The sequence below is a fragment of the Echinops telfairi genome, unplaced genomic scaffold (assembly GCF_000313985.2).
Source record: "Echinops telfairi isolate 266 unplaced genomic scaffold, ASM31398v2 ScPeMD7_5;HRSCAF=22, whole genome shotgun sequence".
NCBI lineage: Eukaryota > Metazoa > Chordata > Mammalia > Afrosoricida > Tenrecidae > Echinops > Echinops telfairi.
The window spans coordinates 22,625,379-22,639,300 of NW_022103901.1; the positions used below are offsets into that span (position 1 = coordinate 22,625,379).

Below are 13,922 nucleotides of genomic sequence, written 5' to 3' on the forward strand. Positions count from 1 at the left end.
CCTTTGGGGGTCAATCGACCCTTTCATAGGGGTCGCACGATTCATAACAGTAGCAAAATGACAGTTATGAAGTAGCAACAAAAATAATTTTATGGTTGGGGGGTCACCACAACATGAGGTATGAAAGGGTCGCGGCATTAGGAAGGTTAAGGACCACTGACTTAGAGTGATGGGCATTTAAGATAAACATGTCAAATTCAACCGGGCCAAATGATCTAGGAAGAAAGTGAGCAAGTTGTCAAAGAGCCAATGCCCCAAACCAAGCACAAGCCTAGATGGTTTCATAAGGGAATTCTGCCAAAGGTCAGCGAACAGATAGATAACTCCAGTGCTATTTAAAACTTGGGGGGGTGGGAGGGTGGAGATCAAATGATTTTTTACAAAGCCATGAGAACACTGATATCGAGATATGGCAAAGGTAATACCCCAACCTTAAAAATTGAAGAACAAAATCAGATACAGACCAATTAATATTTATTAATAACATTGATACTTTTCATTTAGAATTTGTATAAATAGCTCTTACCAGTACATTAAAATAAAATGATGCCATCTAAGCCCAGAAATGCAAGTATTTAAAAAATGTCTATTAATTTACTAAGTCACTGAAAAAAATATGAATGGCCATCTCAGAAGATGTTAAAAATGCAGCTGACTGACAGACATTAACTACTAATTTTAAAGGCTCTTAGAAAAACAGAATTAAAATGTATGCAACGTCAAACGAATGCATCATATTTAAAGAAGAAATCTCATTAAAGTCAGAAACAAGACAAGTATATTCTTAGCTCCCAATGAACTAGTCTGAAAATGAGACGGAAAGCAGCAAAATGACTTGCAAGTGACGTAACTGTAGAGCCAGAAAAGCCACAGGAATCAGCGAAGAAGCCATTGGAAACACTAAGAGAATTCAGTACGCTAAATGGTTACAAAGTTGGTGCACACGCCACACACAAATCTATTGCTATGTGTTTATGGACCATTCAAAACCGATTCAAAATTATGATGGAAAACTTCCTACTGACAGTATCTCCCACAAACACACCTACCTAGCTATTTCTCGCTCTCGCTCTCGCTCTCTCACAGACACATACCCACAACCATGAGAACAAATCTAACAAAAGCTGTTCAGAATCTTTAGGAGAAAAACGTTACATTACTGAAGAACATAAGGAATTAAACATGGGAACAGACATGCTTTTATTGGTTAGTACTCCCATAACAAAGACGAACTAGAAAAAATGACACTCAAGTTAATCCATTAAATTAGAAAACCAGGAAAAATCTGAAGTGATTCCAAGGGGACTAGGTCCCAACTTTGAGACCACCGCCCACCCCCAACCCCCAGCAAGTTTAGTCTGCCTGTGCCCACGAACTAGAAAAAAATGACACTCAAGTTAATCCATTAAATTAGAAAACCAGGAAAAATCTGAAGTGATTCCAAGGGGACTAGGTCCCAACTTTGAGACACGCCCCCCCCCAGCAAGTTTAGTCTGCCTGCGCCCGCAGGGTGGCCACAAATTGGAATTACCTTGGCATCAACTAAAAAATGTTATAAGAAAATGTATGCAAAAACTACAATAATTAAAACAATTTGGTATTTGCACACACCTAGAAAGATAATAGACCAGAAATAAATATATATAGGACTTTTGTCTATCATAAAGGTGACAATTGAAAGGTGGCATTTCAAATAATTAGAGGAATTTATTGAGATTACACACACACACACACATCAGGCCCATGGAAAAGTCCTGGGCAGAATGGGAGAAAAGTACAGAACAAAATCCTAAATCACACACACACACACACATACACACATACACACACACACACACACACAATGCCAGCCTTACTGGTCTGATAGAGATTGGCAGAGCCCCCAAGTCTATGGCCTCTAAACACCCTTCAAACCTGGAACTGAACCCAGGCCCAGGGATAGATAACCTTGCAACCAAACAGATAGGCCTACCAAGAACAGTGATCCTCATGAAGCACATACTCCTCACAACAATCAGTCTGAGGAGACCACAAAGGCAGCACTTGCTCAAAATCAAAGTTCAAAAGGCAGACAGCGGGAGGAAAGAAGGACGACTCAGAACAGAGACCCCAGGGAGGAAATGGGAAGAATGATGTTACGTTGCGGGAACTGCATCCAAGGGCACCAAACAAAGTGTATATAAATCATCGAATGGAAAACGAATTTGCTCTGTAAACTTTCACCCGAACCGCAATTCACTGGAACAGCTGGAATACTGACTTAACTAACCTCGGAACCACTTTTTTGCATCTGAATCAACAAATCCTTCATTTTTAGAAACTATTTTGAGTTGCTCCTTCTGTTTGTTAAAGCAGAAGGCGTGTTAACACACACTTAGACCTTATACAATTGTTTCAGTACTGTTTATAAAGCAACCTGCAGGCATATAAAAGGGCATCAGCAGGGGCTGCCTGATAGCCCCTGATAGAGCTTCCCGGTACCCAGTGCTGTCTTGGTCAGTGCTTAGTGACTGGGGACAGGGATACTACTTGCAGTGTTGGTCAATCCCCTTGATGCAAATATTCTCACCAAGTCAATGTTAATGATAGCTCTGTTTAAGAATGAGTTCACTACATTTTCAGGAATTCAAAAACCTGCTCTCATGAACCAATACAATCCAGCCCCAGCCACAATACTTCAACGATGGTCATGGTGACGTATACTGAGTGTTGATAAGGGACAATTTCCTAGAAGCATTTAAGTCAAAACTTAAGTATTTCTAATCAACTTCCACTGTGTACAAACCACTGCTGAAATCCACACGATATGTCTAAAAGCATTTCTACAGATGTGCAGAAACTGTCACTAAACAAAATTATTAAAATGTGAACCTACTGTTTAACATATCCCCCCATCTATGTCTATGTATTTCCGAAGACAATTTCCCACTCTTGCTAACCCTTCCCCAAGTAATTCTGTGCTCTTCAATTCACACCACATCAGAGGACGCAAATCATGTCCCTTTTAGATGTTCTCTGAGTTCTGAGACAAAAAGAAGTCTAAAGGGGCAAGCTCGGGGCTGGAGAATCAATGAGGTAGTCTCCCCAGGACATGCTCGCAGGGCAGCCCTTGATGCCACTCAAAGAATGAAGACTTGCCCTGTCGTGATGAAAGACACAACTTGCCTGGTCTCTTTTTCATTAGAGAAGTTTCCCATTTTCTTAAAACTTCTCCCAAACAAGCCCCCATGAGTGTCTGTGTTTTCAGAATATCTATCAAGATGGCCCTTTTGGAATCTCAAAACAGCCACCATCAGCTTTTGAGAGCTGACCTCCCTCTCTACCTTGAATTCAAATGGCCCAGAACAGCAGTTCTCAACCTGTGAGTCGCAACCCCTTTGGGGGTGGAATGAGCCTTTCACATGGGTCACCCGATTCATAACGGTAGCAAAATGACAGTGACGAAGTAGCAACGAAAATAATTTTATGGTTGGGGGGATCACCACAACATAAGGAACTGTATTAAAGGGTTGCGGCATTAGGAAGGTTGAGAACCACTGGCCCAGAAGATCCCCTTGCAAGCCCTCTTTTGATTGGACCTATTGGACCTTCATAGGAAGGCACCCTGACAAGACTAAGACAAGTGTAGTACTGAGAGAACAAGTCTGCAGCTGGCCACTGGTCGCGGAGACACTTTCAAACAGGTTTTGTTTGACAGAGAGGGAAAGTTTGTGAAACCAGGAACCCAAGGCAGTCAGCCCCCACTCAGGTTCTGGCTCTGACAGGTTTCACTTTGTCCTTCTCCTTTTTAGATAGTATACGTCCACCATTTTTTCTGTTGTTTTGGTTTTGTGTGTGTGTGTGTGTGTGTGTGTGTGTGTGTGTGTAGCTTGAAACAATTCTCACAGATTTAACAATGTTTAACCAAAAGTGGGTCAGTTAACTAAACAAACTGTCCCTTAAAGAGTTACACATGTTCCCCCCCTCCCCCCCACTCAAAATTATTTAAGTAACAAAACTCCTGTGGTCCAACTTCCAGAAAGACCAAAAAAATTACACAGGCCATCATTTCACCTACAATTGCTTTTTGTGAAAAAATAAATCAAGCCAAGTATGCAGAGCACACTCAAATATCCTTAAAACAGCCCAGTATTCATGAGCTCACGCAGCAAGATCACTCTGCACCTCATGGGCCTCGCACAGTTCACATGGAAATCATCAGGATCTAATTAGAGACTCAGAGAAAGGAAATAAGACGAGTGTGGCGGAGCCGGCTGCAAAAGGGACTGTCACTAATGGTCACTCACGGCAACAAGGCTTCTTGTCTCGGGTCTGTCCTGCACCGTGACCCATGTCAGATCCCTCTTGTCCATCCACAATCAAGGCGCTTGTTTTCAATCCTTCCTTAGTGGAAAACGCCCTCTTGTCTAGTTTGACTTCCTCTCAAGTTTTTCGGGTCAGGAACATAAGGAAATAAAATTCATGCTCTGACTGCCGTTTCTTCCCCTTGCTCTTCCGCCTCCTGCCACGCCAGGAAATAGCATAAAGTTCTATCCTGTGGTCCGCCAATAGGACACAGGAAGTAGGGCCTTACAACCTGATGACTACTGATTACAAATGGGGAGAGATGAAACTGAAGCCCAATTACACTGGAACAGCACTGACACAAGGTCGGGCACAGAATTATCAAGAACAGTCACGACGTTGTGTGCGGTGCACCTTGATACCAGAACATACGGACACTGACACCTACTGCAGGTGTGCCTCCCGCATGACAAAGCAATCGAAACAGAAAGGGCACAAGAAGTCACGCAGCAAGAGAAAGCCGTTCTTGCCCTCCCATGTCTGAAGAATACCCATTTTCCCTCACTAGCAACCCAAATCGACTCCATTTGGTGAGTTGCTAAGAAAAGCATTCAACCTAAGACCAGAAGAGAACAATTTAAGACTGGGAGAGAAAAATAAATAGACAAACAAATAAGCAAATTAAATAAAGGCAGGAAAAAGACAAAGAGCCAAGTGAATGACAACAAATTCACACAAAGCTCCGCAGAGGGTACCAGCAAGCGTTAACCCTTAAAACCCAGAGTTTCACAGATATTCCCTGGGACTATGACGCTTGCTTAAGACTGAAGTCTTTAACACATGGAATCCTAAGCAGAACTAGACAGTAAAAGAGAAAAAGTAAAGATTTTATAATATTAGTATGTACTACTTATATAATAAAAATATTTATATTAACTTATGAAAATGGAAAAGAGAGATTACAAGTCCTAACTTTCAACATGACCTAAAATGTAAGTCACATTTGTACAAACTAACGTGGCTACAGCAAGAAGGCAAGGTAATTATGAAGTGATAGGAAATCAGACTATTTCTTCTAATTTAATCTCCTTTCAACAATGCTGAAGAGTAAGCTCGTGCAATGAAAAAAAATCAAACGTTACACATAAAGAAATGATACATATTGGAATGTAAATGGCGTTCAGAGAAAAGAAAAAAAGTTAAAAGCATTTATCATTTGTAGGGCCTGGGACAAGAAGATGTAAAATGCAAGAGAAAAGAGCTATGACATTTAGCAAGTATATATGAGTAGATTAAAAGGCATCATTTATTGCTTGGCTCAGCTAAATAAATAGTTCAAACTCTATTTTAAAGCAGAAAATACATTTCAGGTGTTTAATCTCAACAGGAAGACTCAGATGTGTATTAATTATTGCCACTACAAGATGAGTATACTAGAGTTTCATAAAATTCACATTAAAAAGAACATCAGCCAAGGTAATATTTCATAGGAATTAACTGGATTATTCTTAATTTCAGACTATTATAAAAAATATTAATTATGCATAGCATAAAATAAAAATACTAATAAACAGCTATTCTGGGTAATACGCTGGTCACACTTACCGTTTTCCACATAGGGATGAAAGGGCAGGACCAGGGCAAGGATGACTCTGCCTTGAGTTGGCTCCAAGACACTCCTAATATCTTTTAACAAAGTCAAGGGCTGATCACAGCGGTCCAGCAAATTCAAGCAGCTGATGACATCATACTGGAAGCCTGTATTCTGCCATTCATTTATGCCAAGTACTCTGGAGAAAACAGAAAGAGCTGGATTAATACAACCTCCTTTAAAGAGAATTCTTTCAAATGATTCAAGTGATGCCACTTGAAATTCTGAATGTTGTCTACTAAAAAAGCAAATCCAAAATGGCACTATTTATATTTAGAGCAATAAGACAGGCCAGAGATTATATTAACAACCACATAACAACTATATTTCTTAAATTTCGCATTTCACTTACTTGTAAATCTCAAAGTATATAAACACTTCTTTCATAAACACTAGTTGCCATATTTTAATAAATATGAGTATATAAGTAATAAAAATGGTATGAAACTAGGACATGAGTCAATAAATCAGCTGTTTTTTTAATATTCATTCTAATTTAATAATAAAAGACGTAACATATTTATGTTTTCGTGTCCTGTTGTTTTATGCTATAGAGTCAATTCCAACCATAATGACCCGGTCAACAAAAACAAGCTCATTGCCACCAAGTCCATTTTCACTCATCGTGACCTTAGGGGACAGTATAAAACGGTTTCTGGGTTTCCAAGACTACAAATAAAAACTGAAATAACAACATTACAATTCAGCAATTTAAACATTCAAAAGAGGTGTTCAGTCATCACTACAATCAAATTTAGAACACTGTATTCATTCTTGTACCCATTATTATTAGCTCCCCCCAACGGCCCCTGCCATAACCCTAAGGAACTATTAATCTAGTTAAAATCTCTACAGATTTACCTATCCTGGATTTCATTTAAGAAAATCATACACCATCACCACCACCTACCTACCCACCACCAAAAAAACCCAACAACAAAAACACAGAAAAACCTTAATCCAAAAGAAAGCAGGATAGAAACTAAAACGAATTAAAAATTGGTCAAAAGGGAAAACAAATGACAATATGTTAAATTTTAACCTAACTTACTGCAATAATCCACTTTCCAATACAGTTTGTCTGAGGATAAGATTCTTTATATACCTGGTCAATAGTCCAAGGGAATTCAACAAATGCTTAAGCCAAGTGAGAACAGTGGGCGTGCACTGTTATCCACAGCCTTCTCTACCCAGGTGATCAAAATTTACACTCTAATACAATTCCCTCCTCCGATCTTGGGTTTTATTATTTACAATCTTTGGATCACATGAGCTGGTGTGTTCCTCCTATTCTAACTTAGCGAACAGTAGAAGGTCTCATCTTTCTCCTTGGGGCTGGCTAGTGGTTTCTAACTGCTGACCTTGTGATTAGCGGCCCAACTAGTAACCCACTATATCACCAGGGCTCCTCGTGACTCTATAAAACTGGCCTGTGGTGTTTCCTAAACTGCAATCTTCACAGAAGCAGATAGCCAGGTTTTTTCTCCCACAATTTCCTGACCCTCTCTAGTCCTAGGTTCTTTCTATCCTCAAGAATGGCTGAGGTTGGTATAAGATCATTTACAGGTTAATCTCATCTGAAGAGGTATTAGGAAAAGAAAGCAAAGGATAACCAAAGGCATGGTTAAAATGCCACTTGCAGGTCTCCATCTCATAAAAGGAAAAACAATTCTAACACTTCACAGTGTTTTTGACCACAGAAAGGGCAGTTCTTATAACAGAGCCTTTGTTAGCTACTAAGGCGATTCTGTAAAGTAACTGACTGCTGTAGGCTACAAAGCAGAATGTAGTCGGTGAGACCTGCTATGACAGATGAGGTAGAAGAAACACAAAGAAGGTCTCTGGTAAACAAGTCTTTGGTAATGCTGAGCAGACACAGTGGAGGTTATTTTAGAAAAAGTCTAGAAGCAGCATGAGGGCTGTTTCAAAAGTTCATTTGCATAATGATATTTTATAGCACTTTAAAACAGTGGAATAAAAAGGAAAACAAATCACTCTTATTTCCACCTTCAATTTTTTGTTGTTGTTGCTAAAACAATGTAACAAATTCAGTCAGCTATCACTGCTATATTAGGTGTTTTACTGCACTAAATATTGCTCAAAACAAGTTGTTGTTATTGTGTGCCATTAAGTAGATTCCAATTCACAGTGACTCTTTAAGACAAGAGTTCAACTCCCTCACTGAGTCTTCTAGGTTACAATCTTCATGGGAGCAAACGGTCAGGCCTTTTCTCCCTGAAGGACTAAAATAGCGAGTGGGTTTGAACCACCAACCTATAACTTTAGCAACTACCAGGACTCCTTCCATGGACAATTTGAGATGATGAATTGGGGAAACAAGGAGGTGTGTACTTGACTGGGAAAAAAACACAAACTGAGGCCTCCCAGCACTGAAGCAGCCGGCAAACCCAAGGGCTGTGAGTTGATGCCAGTGGAGAGAAACATTTCAGCAAGAGCGAGGGAGCAAGAAAGGCTGTCCAACTCGAAGAGACTGTAATCCGTCAAGTGTGCATGTGGAAATTATTGAACTGGTCTATGCTCTGCTGTCTATATTCTCGACAACAAAAAATAAATTATTTTTTAAGATAAAAGGAGAAAACAAAGAAGGTGTTAACACAAGAACTGAATTCTTCCACTACAATATTCTATTTTTCTCTAAGAAAGATCTCAAACCTGTATCAGTAATAAAGTTATTTCAGAAGTATATTAAAGATTCTTGATCTCTCGTATCAAAATATAGACTAATATACAAAATTCTATTGTGATTAGCCATATACAATCTGTCTAGGAATTCAATTGCAAACTCCTTCCCGCTTCCTCTCAGCATCTTGCCTGCAGTTTCTTCCACCATCACTCCAGCACTGGACAATAGAAACTCATTTTAACATCCATTTTTAACAATAAACAGACTAACTAAACATGCTGCAAAATGTTTTCTTGCCAAAAGAGAATAATTTCTACATTATATTATCATTTAAATTGTGGGATTGGTACAAAAATCAAGATTTATCTGAGGCTTCCAAAAAATACTATTTCTAACCCTAAAAGTAGAGTGGCTCAAGAAAATAAATGAAGTTTTCCTCCTACTATATTTTAAAACACTTTTTCCTTAATGATTGTTTTTCCTAAATTCTGAAGTCAAAAAAACAGAAGGCCAACAACATAAAGAAAAGTTACCATTTTGTTTGAAAAAAAAAAATCAAAGCAACAATCTTAAATTTCATACTTAAGGGGTTCTGGCTTCCACGGCATCTTTCCAGAAGAGGAAAACTCTGGTCATCTTCTGTTTAGTCAACTGCTTACGCCACCCAGAGGCTTTATTAAACAACCAGTTGCTCATAGGCACAGATACCGAAGAAGAAACAAAACACTGCGACCATCAAAAAGAAGTTAAAAAAAGGTGGAATGACACTGAAAGCTTGCCCTGAACATCCCTAATAGAGATGCTGTGGCTGCCTTACGGGCTGTTGCGTCGTTTTCGAATCACAGCAACCCTCTGTGAAGAAGTAGACCTGACCCCAGAGGGTTTTCCAGGCTGACACCTGTTACAGAAGCAGATCTAATGTCAAGCTCTCCCTCGGAGACACTGGGCAGGTTCGCACCGCCAACCTTTTAGGTAGCAGCTGAGCACTTAACTAACATCATTAACAACAACCAAAACGCCAACCTCCCTGTCATCTAGTCAAAGCTGACTCACAGTGACCATTAAGGCTCTATATATTATTAAAAGATCATTTTATTGGAGGCTCTTACAACAATCCACACATCAATTATATCAAGCATCTTTGTACATATGTTGCCATCGTTATTTTCTAAACATTTACTTTCTATTTGAGCCCTTGGTTATCAGCTCCTCTTTTTCCCTCCCTCCCCCTCCTCCCACCCTTGTGACCCCTTGATAAATTATAAATCAGTATTATTTTCATATCTTCCAACTGCTGTCTCCCTTCCCCCATGGTTTCTGTTGTTGGTCCCCATGGGGGGGTAAGTTGGGGGGGGTTATGTGTTGATCACTGTGATTTGTTCCCCCTTCTTCCTTCCCCCCCCCCATTAAAGCTCTTTAATAAGATCCCCCACAAAACTCAAATTCACTACCATTGAGTTGGTTCCAACTCATAGCAACCCTGTAAGGCAGGGTAGAACTGCCTCTGTGAATTTCTGCAACTATAAGTTTTTACGGAAGAAAAGCCCTATCTTTCTCCCACAGAGCAACTGGTGGTTCCAAACTGCTGACCACTACACCACCAGGGTTCCTTATCTTTAATAAGATACTTCCTCATTAAAATCTCAGACCAAAAAAAAATCTCAAACCACACCAGTGATCACAAGTTTGCCACTTTTTATAAAACAATAAAAACCATGTTTTATTCATGCTAATGGAAAAGGTGTCACCAGTAAAAATGTCTCATCTAACTCGAATTACAAAAGAATTTGGGCAGAAAAAAAGAATTTGGGCATATATCCCCTATGTGCTGTATAGAAAGGAAAAAATTAAATTATGCATTTTATATGGTGGATAAATTTACTAGGTTATGTATCATGTCAACTCCAAATTATGAAGGGGCTTCAAAAATTCACAGAAAAATTCCGTTTTTCCACAAAGTCTTTGAAGCCCCTTCATATTTAAACTATAAATTCAAACATCTGGTGTCTCATTGAAAATTCCATTTAGGCATTTAGTCTCAAGAGCTCTGCTGGCAAACAATGAAAGAAAGGGGCGTAGAGTACATCATTTACCCCACCTTCTTCCCAGACTCATTTCAAAGGAATCATAAGAATTTGGAATGATTTAAAGCTATTGCCATAAAAAAAAGTCAAAACATTCTGAGTTTTGAAATGGTGAATTAATTTCTAATCAAAGGAATACATTGCAATTATCACCACAAAGACTCAGCAGGGTCTAACCTGAGACACAGGACTAGAGCTAGAAGGGATCTCAGGAATCTCTCAATTCAACCTCACACCCATAGGGAAGTCTCCCCTCCTGTAGCCTCGCTAACTTAAACATTGACAATGAAAAGGAGAGTTCAGTGGTTAGTTAGATCACGTTCGCTTACCTGTGACTCAGCTTCTGGCACCTAACTATGCCTGTTTATACACTTTTTCCTTCCATTTAAAAGCCCAGTAATCTATCTATCCTTCCACCCACCTCCCATTTGGTCTTCTTTTCTCCAGGCTGTAAATTGCCATGTTTTGCCAATGCTTAATCCAATTTTGCTCTGAAAGGTTAGTCTGTGTTAGTGGAAAAACCTCTGTAGATAGAAAAGTTGAGTGAGTACACAATTCTTGTTCCCTTCTCTTTAAGCTAAGCACCAACCTTCCAATTATAGAGAAAGAAGCCAACTTCACTCTACCTCTCCATTCTACACTCAGCGTCTCTTCCCCATTCAAGAGAATCCATACTGAACAAAGAGGCTCTCACCTCAGTCTGTCAAGTACGAGGTCTTAACCAAGATTTAAGAATGCCAACTTATGACCAGCAACCAAATTCCTACACCTAATCCCCCTTGCCCACATTCTCTCCTTTTATTCTTGACATACCAAGAGCTCTACTCCAGAAAAAATATTGCCAAGGACTATTCCACTACATTTCTAGTTAAATGTGATCTAGACAGAGTTCCATTGATTCCTAATGGTGGAAGTGAAAATTGTGTATTTTAAATACTATAGCTTCAAGATGAAACACAACTAAAACCAAGAAATGTATCCCAAACTAAAACATATACCTGTATTTCTTTTTCTGAAGCTGCCATATCATAGTTTCAGATAGCTCCGTGGCATAAATTTCTTCAAAATGAGGGCTCATGATTTTGGTGACTTCTCCATCACCAGCACCTAAATCAAGAAGTCTGTGGGTTTTCCAGTCTGGATTAATTTTAAGCAGTCTCTGAAATTGATCTGGTGAAAACACAAACATTGATCCTCTTCCTAGCAACCTGGGAGGGAAGGGGGCAAAAAAAAGACACAAATGAAAGCATCTATATAAATTAACCTCCCCAGCCCCACCACACGCACAGTGTAGTAACTCAGCACCAACGGCCTTGTGAACTGATAGACTCTTATTAATGATGACAGAGTCAAATTAGTAATAGAGGAACATCATTCCAGTTGTCATTGTTTGGGGTTGGAGATAATAGCCCAAAGGGGTATTGGAAATAAGGAAATAAAGATAGAAAAGAGAAAGGATGAGAGGAAAAGAGAAAAGAAGAGAAGTGTCTAAGAAATCAAAGGCTAAATGTGAAAGGAGAAGAATTTAAGTTAAACTAGAAATAAAAGGCACAAGGAGTCACAGAAAACATGTATGCTGGTAAAACATGTATATCAGACTGGCTGGCAGAAAAGCAGACAACAGTAGGCAAAGAAATCAAACAAAAAACCCATTTGGAATATAAAACTAAAATGGGTGAGAAAAATCACTCTAGTGTATCTGATTTTTTAAGAGAAATGAGGGGTATGAAGCAAAGAGGGGTCTTGTGATAGCAGTTAAGATGATTTAAAGAAGACCCATCCTCGTGTTATTTGCCACTGTAGATGTGTTATACAAATGGGTGGGTCCTAATAGTTCTAAAGGTCCTTAAAACATAGTCATGTCTTTGGGGAAAAAGAGGCTGAGAGAAAGCTCAAGTGCAGATCTACAAGAAGCCTCAGAAAGATCATCAGTCAGGCTCGGTCTCACGAAGCATTGCAACCTTCTATTTAGGACTTGCTTCCTCAAATCTCATTTTTTCTAAAGGAAGCATTCTCAAGCTTCCTCTAGGCCAATGGTTTTCAGTGCTGCAACCCTTAATACAGTTCCTCATGTTGTGGTGAACCCCAATCATAAAATTATTTTCATTGCTACTTCATAACTGTAATTTTGCTACTGTTGTGAATCAAGCGACCCCTGTGAAAGGGTCGTTCAAGGCCCAAAGGGGTCGCAACCCACAGGTTGAGAACCACAGCTCCAGGCAGTTTTGTTTAAATGATATGTTCAAAGAGCTGGTCTTCCTGAGATGAGGTTGGGAGTCTGGGAGCCCCGGCCAGTCCACATCTAGGCCTTTCTTTACAGGGAAACAGAACTGCCTCCTTAGACTCTGGAAGACAGTTTGAAAACCACTGTTCTGGGACTTACTGCCATTGAGTCAATTTCAACTCACAACAGCCCAGTAAGACAGGATATTACTGTCCCTGGGGAGTTCTGAGACTGTACCTATTTACGAGAGGAGAAAGCTTCATTTTTCTCCCAAGGAGCAGCTGGTGGTTTAGAACCATTCACTTTATGGTTAGCAGCCCAACACTACACCAACAGGACACCTTACTATATTGCTCTTTTTTGGAAGGAACCACAAAGTACAATACGTTTGCTGCACAGTGACTTCAAAGTCCAGGCAACATAGTACTTCTAGAAAGACCAGATTGGGTGGGGGGCAGGATGGAGTTCCTCATGAACTTGTTACAAATTCTCCCTCCTCTTGTCATATCCTGGCCATAGAATGATTTGACCAAGTCTAATAATATATTTATGTATCATCTTGTGGTACTCCTGGTAAAACCAGATTTGGGGGGCGTGGGGGCGTCTGAGATGGACAGATATGATGCTGTCTTCCACAACTGCTTATCAGAGAAAACCACAGCTCTTAAAAGTGGATTAATACAAAAGTAGCTTAAAATTTAACAACTATCATTTGATCTTCCCTTGGATCCATTTTTAATTTGTTCAAGTTTTTTAATCTTTTCAACTGAGGTTTTTCTGCTTTATTTTGCTGTTATTGGCTTTTTGTTGTTGGGTTTGGGCTTTTGTTTGTTATCTTTTTTCCGTATACGTACTCTAAGATGGGTCAATGTATAGCGATACTAACTGAATGAATGGTTCCTTATGGCTATGGCAGGGGAGCTTGGGGGGACATGGGGAGCTAATAACAAAGAGTACAAGAAAGAAGAAAATGTTCTAAATCTCATTGTGGTAATGATTACACAACTCTTTAATATGACTGAACTACTGAATTGT

General features: G+C 39.5%; 1 protein-coding gene across 1 annotated transcript in view; it reads right to left on the reverse strand.

Moving 5' to 3' along the window:
• METTL9 (methyltransferase like 9) overlaps positions 1-13,922 on the reverse strand; it is a 37,555-nt gene that overhangs the window by 17,266 nt on the left and 6,367 nt on the right. Inside the window, exons 3-4 of the mRNA XM_045285026.1 lie at positions 11,662-11,871; positions 5,890-6,074 (exon numbers count right to left, since the gene is read on the reverse strand). Coding sequence (XP_045140961.1) covers positions 5,890-6,074; positions 11,662-11,871 — 395 coding nt within the window. The remainder of the gene's footprint in view (positions 1-5,889; positions 6,075-11,661; positions 11,872-13,922) is intronic.